The 20,099-nt window shown below is 44.4% G+C and overlaps 1 protein-coding gene across 5 annotated transcripts in view; it reads left to right on the top strand.

Annotated features, from left to right (window-relative positions):
• Nucleotides 1–20,099, top strand: part of PRICKLE2 (prickle planar cell polarity protein 2) — a 351,644-nt gene that overhangs the window by 286,591 nt on the left and 44,954 nt on the right. For all 5 annotated transcript variants that reach the window (XM_009445784.5, XM_009445783.4, XM_009445785.4 and 2 more), the window contains 3 exons: nt 1,622–1,825; nt 5,615–5,801; nt 11,256–12,128. In XM_009445784.5, the coding sequence (XP_009444059.1) occupies nt 1,622–1,825; nt 5,615–5,801; nt 11,256–12,128 (1,264 nt within the window). The remainder of the gene's footprint in view (nt 1–1,621; nt 1,826–5,614; nt 5,802–11,255; nt 12,129–20,099) is intronic.

The following is a 20,099-nucleotide window of genomic DNA, read 5'->3' as shown; positions in this document are numbered from 1 at the left end:
AGCTTTTTGAACATTCCTATCTAACTCCTTAAGCTCTGCATAGACCCCTTGAGAGCTGAAGATATGTTAACTGGATCAAAGAAGAGGAGGTGGGATGCTGCCCAAGGGAAGCAGATGTCATTTGAGGCCCTTTTTTGAGATTTCAGAAAGGGGTAGAGTGAGAAGGTTCAGTTATATGGGATGGGGGAGCTAATTGACCAGAGATTTGGCAGTGGGATCTTTATTCTTATGAAGTATATCTGGGACCCACCCTTAAGGTACAGGTGGTCAGTGGTTGTGATCTGAGATTCACTGTGCTCCATCCAGGCAAGCTGAAATCCTTGCTCCTCTCAGATCAGTCTCCTGGAACCAGGCAAGCTGAGTTTGCCTAAGGGAGAAGGAAGGTTGGGCATTTTGTGGGCAGGTGCCAAGAATTGTGTAGAATAGTGCCAAGAGTGTGACGGCAGAAAGAGCTTTCATAAGTTTGACTCATGTTTCTTCCAGATGACCTTGACCGTGTTACTTTTCCTTGGTTTTGTCATCTATAGAATGGATGAATGATGACTCGTGTGAGGGTTATATAGGATTATGTCTGCATGCTTTAGCTCTGCTAACATTATCATGGAAGGTAAGGATAACATGATGCCTTTCTTTTGTCCAGTCACACACGTGGATGAGCTCCCACAGACTGTGAGGTCTTTACTTCATTTTCTAAGATACATTTCAACGCATAGCATGGGAAAGATTTGGAGGTAGCTTCTCTGCTCTTTAGACATTGTCCCCTGAGCTCAGCCACTCTTGTATGACCCGAGAACTATACTCAACCTGTGAACCTCAAGGCCCATACCATGGTCAGCAAAAGCATCTCCCTAGACCTACTTTCCACACTTTATTCTTCCCTCAGAGTCCCTCAAACCATATTCTTTTTGTCCCAACCCCAAATGTAAGCATAGGTGGCCAGTGATTCTGCCTTGTTTCTTTCAGGATCAAGAGGGAACTTGAGAAAATGAGTGAGAAGGTAGGGAAGGGATAGGAAGAAACCCTTTCCATAGTTTGGCCTTAGAAGTGGTGCCATGTCAATCAAGACTATGTAGAAAGATGTTAGAGGAAGCAGACTAAAAGCATGCCTGAAAGGCACACAGAGAAGGTAGTTAAAGGTGAGCGTGCTATTATGTACCCACCCTCCCTCCCATATAAGAGTATAGGCCCCACCTCCTCCAAGCCCCGTCCTCCCACCCACCTCCCTCCCCAGCCACTCCTCGTGGTGTTAAACCTGGCTGTGTCTCTGCATGGAGTTTAAAGTATCTAAAAGATAATGAGGCTTTCCTCTGTGCCAGTTTGCCTCCTGCCTGCAGAGCCCCTGTACGTTATTGTGCTAAAAAAGCTTTTCTTTCTTTCCCACCTCTGTGATTCCTCATTCTCCCAATGACTTTCTCTCTACATTATTTGTAAGCCTTAGGAAGGAGAGTTCAGGGAGGACAAGAAAAACCTGCCCTGCTGCCTGTGTAAAGCAGGAAGCATAGTGACTGCTTTGAACATAAGCACTCAGTAGCCAGCTAATGGTGGTTGTCCTTTATCATTTATGCACAGCACTGGGAGATGGGGGCTAGTGTGACTACTGATGTTTCTGTTTGCCTCACAGTGCGGAGGCCAGATCAATGGTGGAGACATCGCTGTGTTTGCGTCACGCGCTGGCCACGGTGTTTGCTGGCACCCGCCGTGCTTCGTATGCACTGTCTGCAATGAGCTCCTGGTGGATCTGATCTACTTTTACCAAGATGGGAAGATATACTGTGGCAGGCACCATGCTGAGTGCCTGAAGCCGCGCTGTGCTGCCTGCGATGAGGTTAGAGCAAACTCCAGCAGGTTTACCTGCCCATCACCCCTTCATTGCACCATAGCCAACACATGGTCTTCTGGCTTTCTGCACTGAAGAAAGCCATAGGCAACTTCATTTTCTTGCATTAACCCTTTTGGGAGAGAAGCCCCACCCATCCCTGGTTACTAGAATGTCTGGGGTTGTGGCCTGCTTTACTGAGCGTGGAGGTCTCATAGCTTCCTGTTGGGAAGGCAGTTTCTATATCCATGAAGATCCCCAAGTGACATATAACTGGCCCTAAGTAGGTTCAGAACTCTAAAAACAAAACAAAACAAAATTGCATTGTGCATCTTTAGATATTAACCCTAATCTCATGGAATAATCAGTAATGGAGTGCCACTTATATCTTAAAATTGTTTCATTTTCCAAGATTCACTGCTGCAAAATGATTAGAAAAGAGAAGAAAATGGGTAGCATTATTTGATTTTTCTACAGTTTATAAAAGTTCTGAGTGAAAATTCAGGAGGCAGATGAATACTTCATTTGGATGTCTCTGCCCCGTGCTCTAAGAAGTACCCTATGTAAGAAAGCAGGATAGAACGCAAAACCTCTGCCTGGCCTTCTTCCCCTACTAGAAGCACACCCTACCGTGTAAGCTGACAGAATAGAAAACCTGGTTTAGCTTTGTAAGTTGGGAGCAGAAAAAAGAATGTTCTAAATCTGACCACTTTTATGGGAATAATTTGGGTAAAAGTCCTAGACAGAGGTTTCCTCCTGTGCAAAGGAGTTTTTTGCATCTATCTTTCTCTGTAAATAGCAGTGTGGGAGGTAAGTAACACTCCCCTTTTTCAGCCAGACAGCCTACTGTTACATGGGCATTTCTTTCTTACAAACTACCTACGAGGGACTCACTTTCTAGGAGGAAGCTGATCAGGCTTAACTAATTTGAATTCTAACACTAATGGTGATGTTCTGGAGAGACCTTCTAGAAAGATAGCTGGAAAACTAAATTCAGGTCCAACTCTGTGGTTCTAGAACACCTTTTTACCTTCATGCCTCAGTTTCCACATCTGAAAATTGGTGCTCAGAATACAACTTTGTGTTGTCTAATGGCAATTAGAATATGATTGAAGCACACACTTTGAAATTTGTTTATTGAGATATAATTTGCATAGCATTAAGGACCCTTTTAAAGTAAATAATTCTGTGGATTTTAGTATATTCACAAAGCTGTGCAACCATCACTGCTGATTCCAGACCATTTTCATCAACTAAAGAGAAACTCTTTATCCATTAGCAGTCACTCCTCATTTCCCCCTTTCCCTAGCCCCTGGCAACTTCTAATCTATTTTTGTCTCTGTGGATTTACATGTTCTGGACATTTCATGTAAGTGAAATCATATGTGACCTTTCAAGTCTGGTTTCTTTCATTTAGCATGTTTCCAATGTTAATCCATATTGTAGTATATGTAAGTACTTCATTCCTTTTCATGGCTGAATAATATTCAGTTGTATGTATGTATCACATTTTGTCTAGCCATGTATCAGTTGATGGACATTTAAGTTGTTTCCACTTTTTGGCTACTCTAAACAACGCTGCTATGAACATTTATGTACAAGTGTTTGTGTGTACATATATTTTTAGTTCTCTTGAGTGTACACCCAGGAGTGGAATTGCTGGGTCATATGATAATTCTAAGTTTAACTTTTTGAGGGAATGCCAAATTGTCTTCCAAAACAAGTATAACATTTTACATTCCTGCTATCAATGAATGAGGATTCCAGTTTGTCCACTTTCTCACTAATACTTGTTATCATCTGTTTTTTTTCATTATAGCTATCGTAATGGGTATGAAGTAGTATCACATTGAGGTTTTGATTCATATTTCCCCAACAGCTAATAATGTTGAGCATCTTTTCATGTGTTTATTAGATATTTGTGTATCTTCTTTTTCAGCGAAATGTCTGAAAAAAGTTTTTAAATTTTTTGACTACCTTTTCAATTGGGTTATTTTTCCCTTTTTTTTTTTTTTTTTTAAGACAGAGTCTCACTCTGTCACCCAGGCTGGAGTGCAGTGGCATGATCTTGGCTCACTGCAGCCTCCACCTCCCAGGTTCAAGCGATTCTCCTGACCGAACCTCCTGAGTAGCTGGGATTAGAAGCATGCACCACCATGCCCAGCTAATTTTTGTATTTTTAGTAGAGATGGCGTTTCACCATGTTGGTGAGGCTCGTCTCAAACTTCTGGCCTCATGTGATCCACCCACCTCAGCCTCTCAAAGCACTGGGATTACAGGTGTGAGCCACTGTACTTGGCCTATTTTTCTCATTATTGAGTTGTAAGAGTGATTTGTATATATTCTGTATACTAGTCCCTCATCAGATAGATGATTGGCAAATATTTTCTCCCATTCTATAGCTGTATTTTCACTTACTCGATGATGTCCTTTGAAGCATAAAGTTTTTAATTTTGATGAAGTCTACTTTATTTTTTGTTGTTTATGCTTTTAGCATCATATCTAAGAAACCATTGCCTAGTTCAAGGTCATAAAGATTTACACCTGTGTTTTCTTCTAAGAGTTTTATTGTTTTTTTGCCCCTAGCTCTTTAACCCCATTTGAATTAATTTTTTTTTTCTTCGAGATGGAGTTGCACCCTGTCACCCAGGCTGGAGTGCAGTGGCACGATCTCAGCTCACTGCAAGCTCCGCCTCCCAGGTTCACGCCATTCTCCTGCCTCAGCCTCCCGAGTAGCTGGGACTGCAGGTGCCCACCACCACACCTATTTTTTTTTTTTATATATATTTTTAATAGAGACAGGGTTTCACTGTGTTAGCCAGGATAGTCTCAATCTCCTGACTTTGTGATCCACCCACCTCGGCCTCCCAAAGTGCTGGGATTACAGGTGTGAGCCACCGCACCCAGCCTTGAGTTAATTTTTATGTATGATGTAAGGTAGGGGTTTGAATTCATTATTTTACATGAGGCTCTCCTGCTGTCCGAGCTCTGTTTGTTGAGAAAACTATTCTTTTCCCCACGGAATGGTCTTGGCCTCCTTTTCAACAATTAATTGACCATGTATGTATGAGTTTAAATCTGGATACCTATTCATCTATATGCCCAGCCTTATGCCAGTGCCATGCTGGGTTGATTACTGTAGCTTTATAGTAAATTTTGAAATCTGTGCTTTGAAATTTTAAAAACTCTATATTGGGGGAAAATGCAAACACTTGTGAGGGCCTGGCAGGTGCTGTAAATGAAGGTGACTTATTTTAAGGCAATAGGGAAGGATGAAGAATATGACAAACTGGAGAACTTGCCACTCATTAGAAAGCAGCAGCCTCTCTTCTTAGCTCTAGTTTGTTATTGCCATGTAGGAATGTGCACTGAGCTTTGCAAATGTTGTGTTTTCAAAAGATAAACCAGGATTACAAGTGTTAATATGATATTTTCCATTTAAAAAAATAATATGGCCAGGCCAAATGAAGCAGATATGTATGTCCAATGTGCCTGTGAGCTGTCAGTTTTTGATCATGCCTTATATTCTCCAGGGTAGAACATTCTTTCTCTTATTAAATGTGGTTAAGTTAATTACTGGCTAGGCCAGAAATCATGTTTAATTATGCTTTAGGTAAATCCATGTATAGGAACTGATATACATACAGAATAAACATATCCGTATGGATTTTTGTTTAATTATTTGTGAGTAGGATCTGCTTTCTTACCCTTCTAGTTCAAGGACCCCATAGCTTTCTTCCTTTAAAATATGTTCTGGATGGGTTTTACACATTGACCATTTGGCTTCCCCATCTCCAGATCATCTTTGCAGATGAATGCACAGAAGCTGAGGGGCGACACTGGCACATGAAACACTTTTGCTGCTTCGAGTGTGAGACAGTGCTGGGCGGCCAGCGCTACATCATGAAGGAGGGAAGACCCTACTGTTGCCACTGCTTCGAGTCCTTGTATGCAGAATATTGTGACACCTGTGCCCAACATATAGGTGAGGCAATATTTGGCAGTCAGCTTGGTCCTTCTGTGATGCGGTCACCTTTGTTTTGGGTGTAATTAAAATATCTTTGATTGCAAGTGTTAGAAACCCAACTCATCCTAACTTAACTGAAAAAGAGAATTTCTTGATTCACAACACTAGAAAGGCCAAGAAGTATACTAGCTTCAGATAGGGGTGGATCAAGGGTTCAGACAAAACCGATATTTTTCTCTGTATCTCAGCTTAATTTGCCTTCTGTTAACATCATTTGGGAGAAGCTGTCTTCACCTAATGGTCGAGATGACTCACTAGTGATACTAGTCTTAGTATTTGCATTCTCAAAAGGAGAGGAACTGTGTCTCTTCCAGTTTTCAGGTCAGTTCTTGCAAATAAGAATCTTCTCAGCCTTGCTTTGGTCAAGGGCCCACCTCCAAGTGGGGACTATGTGCCATACAGTCCCACAAGCGAGGCTCAGGGCAGTGGGGGAAGCTCAGAAGGAAAATCTAAACAGATATCTTCCATAGCCTCCTTGGGACAAGTTGGGGATTTGCAGAGGAGGAACCAAAGTGGTCTCTTGGTGGGGAGGGATTGTCAAGGAAACCCAGTGGCTTCTGGCAAGTATGTCTTTAAAAAAAAAATAGCAAAAGCTACTCCAGCCAAATGCAAAGCAAATGAACCTCAAATAGTCCATAAACTATTAACTCCCCCAATAAGTGGCAGATATGAGATGGTGAAAATCATTTTCCCTCTGCAAATACCCAATTTGTTCAACCCTTTAACGCTGTTCCAGATCATACTGCATTGTGGCTTATTCATTCAACTTGACTTTTCTGGCACCTTGGGAAGGAGCCAACCTTGGGGTGAATAAAAAAGTTGGCAGTGGCTGAATGTCTGTGAGATCACAGCCAGATCATCCAGTGGCTTGTGCAATCCCAAGAAGTCTGTTCAGAAGCTGCCAATTTCTTACCTAGAGTGAGGAGATACAGAGATAATCCACTTTGGAGCCCATTTTGCCCCACTTAAAAGGTTTTATCAGGACCAAAAAAAGTGGCTTTGTTTTCTTGGTTCATAAGAAGTGATGTATTCAAATAAAAAATTAGCTAGTATTTGGAGAGCTCTGTGTGCTGATAAAAACCCTGGCTTTGTGGACAAGACACCTAGCGTGTGCTCAACAGTGCTTTGTCATTGGGCATTCTTGTCCCACATACTCAGGCCTGGGCTTAAGCTCTGCTGTGAAGACCTCTGTTCAGCTGCATTTCCTTCTGGGGGCTTAGGTGATGGCAAATTCCCCATCCCCTAACCCCTAAAAACCTCACCCCTCTCACAGCCTGTTGCTTCAACTCAGTACCCAGGAGCTTTCATGTCTCACAAGATCAAAGTAGTCAAACAGATAACCTTCTTTTTGCTGAGAGTTAGGAAATGCGAAGATCAGTTGTGACAAGTGGCAAGACGTGTGTGGAAGGGGACAGGTAGGACAGTGTCAGGGAAAATGGTGCAATGTCTTGACTCAGTATTGCCCAACCGAGGATTCAAGTCTGCAAGTGCACACTTGCTCAGATGAGAGGGGCCATGTGTGCAGAATACCAGCCCATGGCAACAATACCCCTTCCCATCCATATTTCTGTTTTTCCTGTTTCTGTCTTTGGAGGCTAAGAGCCTCTCCAGAAACTGCCACTTAGAATTTTTGCTCAGTACTTGGCAGAGAGAAAAATCTCTCTGTTGCTGCAGCATGTACACCTCAGATGGCCCCTCGGTTTTCTTCTCTTACTGTCGCCCTGTGGCTGCCCAGCACATTTATTGGCATTCTCTCCTCCTTTCCTATTAAATCCATTAAAGGGTGTCAGTGTTTTATCAGAAAAGGTGACCGTGGTGGCCTGCAGTATTATTGCTGCTGTAGTTAAAATGCTGTCCCTAATGTTTGTTTTAAATCCACTTTTTTACCAAACATAATTTTCCTGTGACAGTGAAAGAGCACACTCTATATAGCATGCATACCTCAGTCACTGGGTGCTTTACCTCCGACCATACTGTACAGATATTCCATATTTATACAGCCGCTCAGAGCAGGCCCTGCGTCAGGCAGCCGTTGCTAGGGCAACGGTACTTTTGCCTGTGCACAGCAGAGTAAACAGTCCTATAAACAGACCGAGGCTGTGGCAGCAGTAGACACACACACCCTCCAAGAAGTACTTAAAGGGCTTAGAGAAGGAATAAAAAAAGAACGCTTAGATGTCGAACAGCAGAGCCCTTTTCCAGATGTTTAGAGTTCAGGAGCAGTTCAGAGGACCATCTGACATCGATGTTTATCGGGGACCACGTTCTGCTGTCTGCCAGGCCGCTTTATGATATGCCTCCCCTCCACTCTCCCAAACTGAGTCCTTCCTTCCATGAGGCCCCCATCCCAAGGAACTAGGCCCTTGCTGCTGCATCTGAGCATGTGTCCTTGCCAAAGCGTGGAGAAGCAGCTGGTGGCAGACAGACCAGAGGGACTGGACTTCCTGTGTACCTCTAACAGGGAGTGGGGATAGCCGCAGCTGCTCTGGATGCTGTGCTGATTAGAGCTCACCAAAGGACCCAGGGATGCCATCATGAGCTCTCTGCACTCTTGGCATTTGAGAAAGGGAGTGAGAAGAAGGAGAGGAAGAAGGAGGGTGGGAGAGGGCAGGAGAGACAGAGCAGCCTCCTAGTTATTTCTTGGACTGCATCTGGGCAGTGACCCTCAGCAAAGAGAGAGACAGGCTTTCAGACCTAATGCAATAAAAGAAGAGTGGTCAGTAGGCCCAGTTCTCAGCACTCCATGCATGTTAACTCAATTACCAAGTACTATGATTATCCCCATTGTACTGATGGGGAGACCAAAACAAAGAGAAATGAAGCAATTTGCCTAGGGTCACACAGCTGGAATGCAGCAGAGTCAAGATTTGAACCCAAGCAGATGGCCGTCAGCATCTTTACAACCAGCTGCTGTGGGATGGAGCTGGGATTTGAACCTGTGTGCATCAGAGTCCTGAAGGCTTATGCTTAACTACTACAGAGTCCCGTGTCCCTGTGATGTCTGCCTCGGCTTTCTCCCAAGGGTCTGGGGAGGAAGTGTCCACGGCGCTCTGGGTTGTCTGTTTCTAGCCCCGCCCCAGCTGGTTATTTCTCACTCTGCTGGGGAGCACTGGTGCTGTAAGAGATGGAGTTGATCCGTCTCAAAGATGGAGTTGATTCAGTTGATTCACACAGTTTCCTCTCTCCCACTTGGGGTGACCCTTGTGGCTGCTCCTATCCCTATAAAAAAAATCCCCTCTTAGTCTCTAAGGCCAGGTTTCAAAATGAAAAGAGAACCCCATAGTTTGGGAAAGAGCTAATACGAGAAGAATTGCCCTCATTCCTCTCTCCCTGGGCTCCATTGACACAAAAGTGAGTCAGGGAGGAGAAAGATAGGCTGCTTGGGCCGGTGGCCTTTTGTTCTTGCAATTCTCTTCTTCTCCCTAATTTCTTGTTCATTGCCTCTTTAGACAAGTCTCCAGAAGTTCTTCCTTGAAAGTCCAGGCTCAGGAACTCTCAGCCACTGAAGATAAAGGCCACATTAGTCCTTTTTTCTGGGAAGCCGTGTATCATTACGCATCAAGAGAGTGCAAGGGTCCTGGTCCACCCTACAGTCATAGCTTGAGGCTATATTCCCAGCAGGCTCTCCCCACGGGAGGGGGCCCCAGCAGCTCCCAGTTTCCATTCTGCCAGTTTTACAGCTGCTATAAAAAGAGCCTGCTCTGTGACTGCCTTAGCAAAAGTCCTGCCTTAGAAAAAGCAATGAGAGGTGTTGGCTTAGTGCAGGTCACTTGCCCACCCCTGAATCAGTCCCTGGGTGCCAGGAGAGCAGATTTTTTTTACTGGCCTATGTTGGGCCCCAGATCAGCTTTTGCCCCACCCAAAGCTCACGGCCTGAAGATGGCAGGGAAATGGTGTCCCACAGGGAGAGGAAGTTCTATAACCAGAAGAGGGCAGAGATGATGAGAAGGCAGAACCCCCGGGGCTGTGGGAGGCTCCCTTAGTATGCAGTGTGGCCAAGCTATATAAACCTGGTGCAGTCCTGTCACAGGGAGGAATCGTCCCTCTTCCTTTCCTGATGAAATTAAGCAAAGGGTACTTATGCTCCCAGAGGGGCAGTAGCTTTGGCAATACCGTGTCTAGGTTTTTCTTTACCAAAAGCAGATTTTTCCTTAACAAGAGTTGAAATCCACATTTTTATTTCCCACTAAGTCTGTTGAGACTGCTTTAACGGAATAGCACAGACTGGGTGGCCTCTGAGTAACAGAAATGTATTGCTGACAGTTCTGAAAGCTGGGAAGTTCAAACTCAAGGCACCAGCAAATGCATTGTCTGCTGAGGGCCTGTTTTTTGTTTCCTGGATGATACCTTCTGGCAGAGTCATCATATGGTGGAAGGAGCAAACAGGCTCCCTTGGGCCTCTGTTATAAGGGCACTAATCTCATTCATGAGGTCTCCACTCTCATGACCTAGTCACCTCCCAAAAAGCTCCATCTCCTAATGCCATCACTTTAGGATTTAGGATTTCAACTTGGGAGTTTTGAAGAAAACATTCACCATAGCATCCACTGAGTTGCTGCTGTGACTTACCCTTTGGAATAGCATATGCTAGTAATGGGATTCACTCGATCTATCTATACACAAAGAGCCCTGTCATACACCAGGCCATGTTCCAGGTCCTGGAGATGCTGTAGAAACTCAATGAGTCTTTCCTCATAGAGCTTCACTTTTAGCGGGGGAGAGAAAGAATAAACAGATGCATATATATACTGTTGCAATGTAAAGCGGTATCAATGCTATCAAGAAAACTCCAGCAGGTAAGGGTGGAGAGTAATGGAGAATCACTATTTAGTGTGGATAGGAAGACTTCTCAGAGGAGTTGGCTTTTGAGCAGATGCCTAACTAGAGTGAAGGAGATAGTGTCAATGTCATGGTTGAGAATAAGACTTCCTGGGTACAGATCTCATCTCTGGTTCCTAGTTATGTTACCCTGAGCAAGTTACTTAGCCTCATCTGCCTCTATTTTCTCATGTGAAAACTGCAAATAATATTAGAAAGCTAGCTCAAGGAGCTGAGTGATTAAATGAGTTTACATATATAAAGCTCTTAAAGCAGTACATGATCATACGTTAATATTACTATTGCTATTTGTCAGGGGGAACTGTGTCCCAGGCAGAAGGATTCATAGACAAGCCATTTTAACCTAGAGTCTTTGTGCTTGGAGCAAATGAGTTAAGGTGCATACTGGTACAACAAGGAGTTCTCGTAATAGGACATGAATACCATTTACATAAGGGTCTGATTGTTGATTTATTGACAGTTTATCCTGCCGCACCTGGAATCCTAAGACAAACCAAGGTGCTATGTGTTTCACGTCCCAGTGCAGAGCTCTGAGCAGCTCATCAGCCTCTCCAATGTCTCTCATTTTTTTAGGTATCGACCAAGGTCAAATGACCTATGACGGCCAACATTGGCATGCCACTGAGACCTGTTTCTGCTGTGCTCACTGCAAGAAATCCCTCCTGGGGCGGCCATTCCTCCCGAAGCAGGGCCAGATATTCTGCTCACGGGCCTGCAGTGCTGGGGAAGACCCCAATGGTTCTGACTCCTCTGATTCCGCCTTCCAGAACGCCAGGGCCAAGGAGTCCCGGCGCAGTGCCAAAATTGGCAAGAACAAGGGCAAGACGGAGGAGCCCATGCTGAACCAGCACAGCCAGCTGCAAGTGAGTTCTAACCGGCTGTCAGCCGACGTAGACCCCCTGTCACTGCAGATGGACATGCTCAGCCTGTCCAGCCAGACACCCAGCCTCAACCGGGACCCCATCTGGAGGAGCCGGGAAGAGCCCTACCATTATGGGAATAAGATGGAGCAGAATCAGACCCAGAGCCCTCTGCAGCTCCTCAGCCAGTGCAACATCAGAACTTCCTACAGTCCAGGAGGGCAAGGGGCTGGGGCCCAGCCCGAAATGTGGGGCAAGCACTTCAGCAACCCCAAAAGGAGCTCGTCACTGGCCATGACAGGACATGCTGGCAGCTTCATCAAGGAATGCCGAGAAGACTATTACCCGGGGAGGCTGAGATCTCAGGAGAGCTACAGTGATATGTCTAGTCAGAGTTTCAGTGAGACCCGAGGCAGCATCCAAGTCCCCAAATATGAGGAGGAAGAGGAAGAGGAAGGGGGCATGTCCACTCAGCAATGTCGGACCCGTCATCCCATCAGTTCCCTGAAATACACAGAGGACATGACGCCCACAGAGCAGACCCCTCGGGGCTCCATGGAATCCCTGGCCCTGTCTAATGCAACAGGTAGGTTCTGTTCACCTTGAAAACAGATAGCAAGGGGGTAGTCTCTGGGTGACTGGATGCTGGTCCCCAGGAATTTTTTTTTTTTTTTGAAATGGAGTCTCGCTCTGTCCCCCAGGCTGGAGTGCAGTGGCACGATCTCCGCTCACTGCAAGCTCCGCCTCCCGGGTTCACGCCATTCTCCTGCCTCAGCCTCACGAGTAGTTGGGGCTACAGGCGCCCGCCACCATGCCTGGCTAATTTTTTGTATTTTTAGTACACACGTGTTTCGCCGTGTTAGCCGGGATGTTCTCGATCTCCTGACCTCGTGATCCACCTGCCTTGGCCTCCCAAAGTGGTAGGATTACAGGCGTGAGCCACCGTGCCCAGCCTGGTCCTCTGGATTTTAATGTTGTTTCTGCCGTGTGCCCTCTTCTAATAGGCTGCTGAGGAAGGTAAACCCAAGTTTGAGATGGCTTCTATCTTTGATGGGCTTCCCTGAAAACAAAGCCTGAGACAGGTCCAGATGCCTGTGATGTACTGAGGGAGTGCTCTCAGGAGAAGGGGAGTGAGAGAAAGAGGACAGAGCATGGGGAGGAGCCAAGTGAGGAATGGTGTCTTCACTGGGGTCTGGCTTCTGCCTGATCCCACAGGGGACTCTGATGGATGAGTTGCACTATAGAATCAATTGCTTCTTGTGACAAAGGGGCTGATGTTTTGTACCATCGTGTTAGTTGGTCATCAGCTTTGGGCTGCTGAGGAGTGACAAGGGGATGAGATAGTGGATGTGGGCTTGGGGCAAGGCAGCTCCTGTTGGCCAAAGGCAGCATTAAAGAAAGAAAATACTATGGTCTGAATGTTTTCCCCAAAATTCTTAAGTTAAGATCCTAAATCCCAAGGTGATGGCATTAGGAGATGGGGCATTTTGGGAGGTGACTAAGTCATGAGAGTGGAGACCTCATGAATGGGATTAATGCCCTTATAAAAGAGGTCCAAGGGAACTTGTTTGCCCCTTGTACCATATGAAGGTGGAGAAGGTGTAGCTGCGAGCTGATGGCAGTACTCACAGCACCTGGAGCCCAGTTGCCCCAGCGTGGTGCTGCCTGGGGCACCAAAGCATCCATGACAGCTTCTGAGACTGTTCTGAACCTGTTTCTCACCAGGGAACTGGCTTCAAAGTGCAGATAAAGACATAAGAAATGTCTGGCTAGACAAGGAGAAGACAGGCAGGCTGAAAAGAACAGAAGTAGAGAGAGAGATAATGGCATGCTTCTCTCTCCAGTGAAGTTGTCCAGCTGGTTTTGTGTGCGTGGGAAGACTGATGTTGGCCAGGCATGGTGGCTCATGCCTTTAATTCCAGCACTTTGGGAGGCCAAGGCAGGAGGATCACTTGAGGCCAGGAGTTTGAGACCAGCCTGGGCAACATAGTGAGACTCTTGTCTCTACAAACATATATGTATGTGTATATATATAAAATATATAGCGTGTGTATATATATATCATATATAATATATATTGTGTGTATGTATAATATATAAATATATATGATATAATATATACAAATATATATATATATAAATTAGCTGGACTTGGTGGCACATGCTCATAGTCCCAGCTACTTAGGAGACTAAAGCAGGAGGATCACTTGAGCCCAGGAAGTTGAGGCTGAACTAAGCAATGATCCCAACTCTGCACTCCAGCCTGGGCAGCGGAGTGACAACCTGTCTCTAAAAAAAAAAAAAAAAAAAAAAAAATTTAATATTATTGATTTAATATTTTAAACATTATTTTAAAAATATTTTTAAATGTGGGAAAAAATAGAGTAACGTAGATTTTCTCTGTGATAGTGCTACTTAAAGCAGAATCTGAGGATAACACTGGCTGAGAACTATCACCCATCAGCAGCGAGATTAGTTCTTAACACCTATCAGCAGCGAGATTAGTACTGAAACTGGAAGTGTTAGAAACTTACAGCAGTTCGATGTTGCGGTGCCATCCAAGTGCGTTTTCAGCAGGCTTGTCTTATTGATCAGGGTATAGACCCATCAGGGTGTTATAGAACTCACATACTGAGCTCTTTGTGCTTTGTGCTGTGTCTCAGACATGCTCAGCAGGGCCATATGTCGGTCCACAAGGGATTGAAAATGAAAACAAACTGGTCCTTCACCACTGATAGCTTGAGAAGAGTAGCGCTCTAAGATGTGCTAAGCATATCTGCCCCTTTGTGGGCAAGGTGGCAGAGGAGGGAGATATACGTCTGCCCCTTACAGCAAGGATTCCATAGCCGATGGTGTCTGGATAGAGACTGTGATAATGTTAGCCCCATTTGAAGGGGACGGCCACTGCTCAGCTCCAGCTGCTTGTTGCCATATGCTGGGATATTTATGTATCCACCTAACCTTTATATAGCTCTTGCAATGTGTCAAATATTGTTCTGAGCACGTCATAAATATTAGCTTGCTTAATTACATTGTCATAACACTGTGAGGGAGGAATATTGTTATGATTCTCATTTCAGAGTTGAAGAAACAGAAATGGAGAGGTTGAGGGACTCACCCAAAGTCACTCAGCTTTTAGAGTGGTAGAGCAGGGATTTGAACCTGTGCATATGATTTCAGAACCTTGCTCTTAATCACACCAGGCTGCCAGTCTAATACAAGCCCCATCCTGTCAGATCTTCCAGTTTTTCCAGAGAAGTTAAAAATGTGGATTTTTAGAAATATGAAATCTATTTCAACACTGCTAGACAAACAAAATGAGGCTCTGAGTTGTAGCTCGTCCATGCAGTGGGTTTTACTTTCTATCCTCCTCAAATACATCCACATCTGTGTTCCCATTTGTCCAAGAACAAAGAGTAGATATCCTCATCCCCATGTTTCAGATGGGAAAAAAAAGAAAAAAAAATGAGGCCTTGGTGACTAAGCGCCTTGCCTGATGTCTTAGAAGGGAGCAATTAGTGCAGAGTGATGACTGCCTGGCTTCCAGCCCAGGTTATGTTATTCTCGAAAGATTTATGTGCTATAATTATTTAAGAGGACAGCAGATAAATATATACTTCAGCCTCTGAAGAAGAGTTTCTCAAAGCTAGACCACCTGCATTAGAATCATGGGTGTGCTTGATTCAAACATAGGCTCCTGGGCCTCCCCCTAACCCCTTGCATCAGAACTCTACAGAGGTGGGGCCCAGGAATCTGCATGTTAAGCAGATCTCTGCTGAGGCTGATGTGCACCATTGTCTGAGGGGAGATGTGCCTGGGTTTGTCTGCTCTGACTGTATCATCCTCACGTTGTGGCTCATGAGGAAATCAGAAGGGCTAGAAGTTGAGGAATGCTGGAAAGGGCGAGTGAGGAAGACACTCAATTTCCATTCCTAAGGAGGGAGTGGACACGGTTTCCATTCCTAAAGAAGACATCATGGGGTATTTACTCTCATCATTTTCTAGGATCCTTGGGCAAAGCAACTAATGCCCCTTTGCCTCAGATTTTTGGGAAGCAACCCTGGCCATGCCTGATAAAACTGAGGGAAAAAAACTCCTGAGATCAACACTGTCTAATATGGCAGCCATATGGGGCTGTGGAAATTTAAATGAATTAAAATTAAATGAAATTAAAATTTCAGGCCATTAGTTGCACTAGACACATTTTAAGTACTCAACAGCAATGGCCTGAAGTTTAAATTTTATTTAATTTTAATTCTTTTAAATTTCAATAGCCTCCTGTGGCTAGAGGTGACCCTGCTAGAAGGTGCAGATGACAGAGTGAACTGATAAGATGGGCACGATATTAAGCCATCATTAGTCTCTGAAGTTCTTACATGAGCCCTAATTTTTTGTCTTTCTAATTAATTAATAGTTAGGATTACTGGTTCTGGAGTCACACTTGCTGGGATGAGATCAAGCCTTCATCATTTAGGAGTTGTGTGGCCTTGAACAAGTCACTTAAACTCTGCAAAACTCAATTTCCTCATCCATGGAATGTTGTGAATAAATGGATAAAGGTGTTCCTGTAGTACTTCCTTTGTATAGCTTTGGTGAGGGTTAAATGATAATTGCGTTTAAAATCATTAATATAGTCTTTGACACATATGACCTTCTATAATGGTTACCTGCGACTTTTTATTATTATTAATTCTTTCTCCTCCCAAACACACTGATTCAAGTTTTGACCTGTTGTAGCTACTAACTTCTCCCACCATCCACCAGCTGTGCAGGTTTGCATTTTAGATTTGAAAATACTCCTGCATGGGCCAGGCGTGGTGGCTCACACCTGTAATCTCAACACTTTGGGAGGCCAAGGCAGGCGGATCACTTGAGGCCAGAAGTTCAAGACCAGCCTCGCCAACATGGCAAAACCCCGTCTCTACTAAAAATACAGAAATTAGCCAGGCATGGTGGTGCATGACTGTAGTTCCAGCTTCTTGGGAGGCTGAGGCACAAGAATCACTTGAACCCAGGAGGCGGAGGTTTCAGTGAGCCAGGATCACACCACTGCACCCCAGCCTTTTGACAGAGCAAAACTCTGTCTAAAAAAAAAAAAAAGAAAGAAAGAAAGAAAATACTCCTGCAGGCTCCTTTTTTCCTAACCAGCCTGAGAAAACCATGAAAAACAGGGAATTAAAGAAAGTCATTTTGTGTGCGTTTCTATGGTTCTGTCAGATATGACAGTGTCAGAAGAAAGATGGTGGCTAATATTCTAAGCACAGCTTCATCATTCCTCATTGGAGCAGACCCTAAATAGCCTTTCACATCCTACTGTGCACACCCATACACCGAGGACTAGACTTGGAAAGTTGGTGTTTTTGCTGCTGTCCCTCACTGTTTACATTTGAATTTTGCTAGAAAATTCAGTAGGTTTTTTTTTAATAGCATTCTAAACTATCTGCATATCTTTAAATCCTAGAATCACAGTCTGAATACCAGGTACGTGCCACAAAAGGCTTAGTGAAAGCACCTTGATCCTTCAGATAAAGCTAGATTTCAAGATGATGGATTCTTTTTTCTTCCATGGTCAGTAACTTATGTTATTGAATAAGTCTGTAGTGTTTAATCTGGCATGAAGTGTGATCTTTCTGTGGGCAGCATTTTTCCTCAGAACAGATCTGAAAAAACAGATAGCTGCACTGGCTTGTCAGCCTCAGATCTGGGCTTTGGCCCCTCCCAATGTGTTTAGAACTGGGAGTGTACAGTCCCTTCTCCTTGGAAAACACAATTCATCCCTTATGCTTACACGGAGTGACTCAGGCTGGCACAGCCACCATTTATACCACCGCAATGCAGAAGCCTTGCAGAAGCGCTTTAACTTTGCCAGTCCCTAAACTTGCCTCTAAAACAGCTTGCAGCCTGCGTAATCATAGCATTAGAAGTAGAAATAATAACAACATCAGGAACAACTGACATTATTGAGTGTTTATATGGACTGGATGTTTTTCTAAGTACTTTCCATAAACTGAACTCACTCAGTCCTCACAACAACCCTATGAGGTAGGCATGGTTGTTATTCCCATTTTACAGATGGTATACATGAGGCACTGAGAGGCTGAGTAGCCCAAGGCCACATTGCTTGGAAGTAGAAAAGCAGAATTTAAACTTGGGCATTCTAGCTACAGAGCTTGTGCCCTTAAACACTGTGCTATGGCTGATGTGAATGACCATGGTAAATGTACTGCTGCTTCTGATGTTGATTGTAACCAATGATAATCATAATAGACCACTGGCTGTGACCTGACATGCTAATGGCTTCATGTAGAATGCCTCTTTAAATGCTGTGAGATAAATCTGATCATTATACCCATTTTACATATGGGTACACTAAGGTTTATAGAAGTAACCTTTTTGTAGTCGCCACAGATGGCGAGGACTTGATCCCAGGTGTGATCAACTGCAAAGCCATGCACTTAACTGGCCTGATATTCCTCACAAGAAGGGTCGTAATCACAGTCAGAAGATTTGCACAATGGCTTTAGCTGAAGGGATAGGCATTTTCTCTCCTGTGACAGCTGACTTGTTGATTTGTCTGTTTGCCAATGCTAAAGAGAAGCATGCGAGCACAGCTGTGAATGACAGAAGTCAGAGGTGGAAGTCCAAGATGATGTGCCAAGGTCAGAGGTAGGAAAGACAAGCAGAGATGGTCCAGGGGCTGGTGCCTGGGCAAGAGACACCAAGGGCAGAGTGGGGGACCAAGGCGTTAGTTGCAAATTAGAGGTCAGGGCTCAAGTCACACACTGGGACCAGGTATATAGTAGAGCTGGAATTGGAACTGGCTGCCTTAGGCAGAGGCCACACCACAGGACAACTGGAGACTGTGAGCTGGTCCCTGGTGAAGGATGCTGGTGTGGAATGATGAGGCTGGGAACATGACCATTCCTTGAGGATCAGCCACATTCTGTAAGGGGTGGCTGGTCATAGAGAGCTGGGTCCCATAGGAAGGACCTCTAGGTAAGGATGGGAGTGAGGGAAGGGGAAAGAACATTTCTGTTTATTTTTTGATTCACTTAGCAAATATGACATGAGTGCCTACCCTGTGAGTTATAGTAGAATAGTATGAGAGCATGGGCTGTAGACCAGTATGCCAGAGCTGGAAACTGGACTTATAGTTTAATAGCTCTGTGACCTTGGGCAACTGATTTATCTATTCTGCACCTCACTATCCTCATCTTTGAAATGGAATGACCCTACTTTTCAGGGTTGTAATGTGAATTAAATGAGTGAGTTCATAGAAAGAATTTAGAACAGTGTCTAACACCCTCTAAGTGCTCATTGAATACTGGTTGGTATTAGTATTTGTAGGTGCCACCTATGCAAGGTGCTGGGAATGCAATGCTGAGCTGAATTGGACATGGGCCTTGCCCTCTTGTACCTCACAGTCTAGTGAAGTTGATAGACAGTAACCATCCAATTGTATGATATAAGTAAGTGTGAGGCTAGGAGGCCTTACAAAGAGGGATGTGGCTGAGTCAAAGGACATCCTGAAAAAGTGATGCTTCAGGGATAAGGGAAGGGTCATTCTAGGCAGCAGGAGCAGCATGTGTAAAGGCCCTGTGGTAGGAATATATGAAGAGTTGTCAGAAAGTCTTATGGCTGGGTGAGCACTTAGAGTAATAAGACTTGGAAGGAAAGCAAGGGCCAGATGGTGCAGAGCCATTTAGGGCTATATTAATGGTGTAGGCCTTTCTAATAAGGGCAACGGAAAGCCCTTAAAATGTCAGGCCCTGCAGTGAGGGAGGTGACATGATCCAATTTGCATTTTGAAAAGATGGCTTCAGCTGCTGTGTGGGGAATTGATTGGAAAAGGGCAAGTGCTGATGCAGGGAGTCCTGTTAGGAGGCAATGTGGGGCTTTGTAGCCCAGGCTAGAGGTGAAGGTTAATGGCAAAGTCCAAAATAAGTGGATGGATATGACAGTGACTTAGGAGAGGAAATTGGCAGAGGTTTACAGTGTCCCAAGGGGAGTGGGTCCTGGGAGACAGAGGAAAATAGATATGAAAACATTAGCAATAGTTAAAGGTTGGTCTACTCTGTGTTTTTTTACTCAGGCCAGCATCAAATGCAAGTGCATGTTTTATTGGCCTGAATAAATGGAGACACGGAGCAGGAATCTGAAAGGGCTTCCTACCTTCTTTGATCAGTGTTGCATTGTTGTGTCAAGGCCATGCCTTTTACACACCTCATCTACACACCTTGGCAAGGGAAACTTAGTTGTGCAATGCCAGAAGGTAACAGGGTAATTTTTCAGCGTTGCTGACAAACTGGGAAAGAACCAGAAAACAACAACATGAGGATATAAAGCAACAACTGGAACCACTCACTTTACCAAGAATGTCTGAAATGTTTTTTAATCCTTGCAATGCAAAACATTTCTATATTTAATTTAAGGAAGGGACAGGTCTATTCTTCTGCATAACTTGGATAACCATCCTCTAACCCAATTTCTTTATTTAAATATTGGGTAGAACCTCTTAACCAGCTGGCACCCATTACTTCATTGGCCACACCTCAGA

The sequence above is a fragment of the Pan troglodytes genome, chromosome 2, assembly GCF_028858775.2.
Source record: "Pan troglodytes isolate AG18354 chromosome 2, NHGRI_mPanTro3-v2.0_pri, whole genome shotgun sequence".
NCBI lineage: Eukaryota > Metazoa > Chordata > Mammalia > Primates > Hominidae > Pan > Pan troglodytes.
This window is presented reverse-complemented; position numbering and strand designations above follow the sequence as displayed.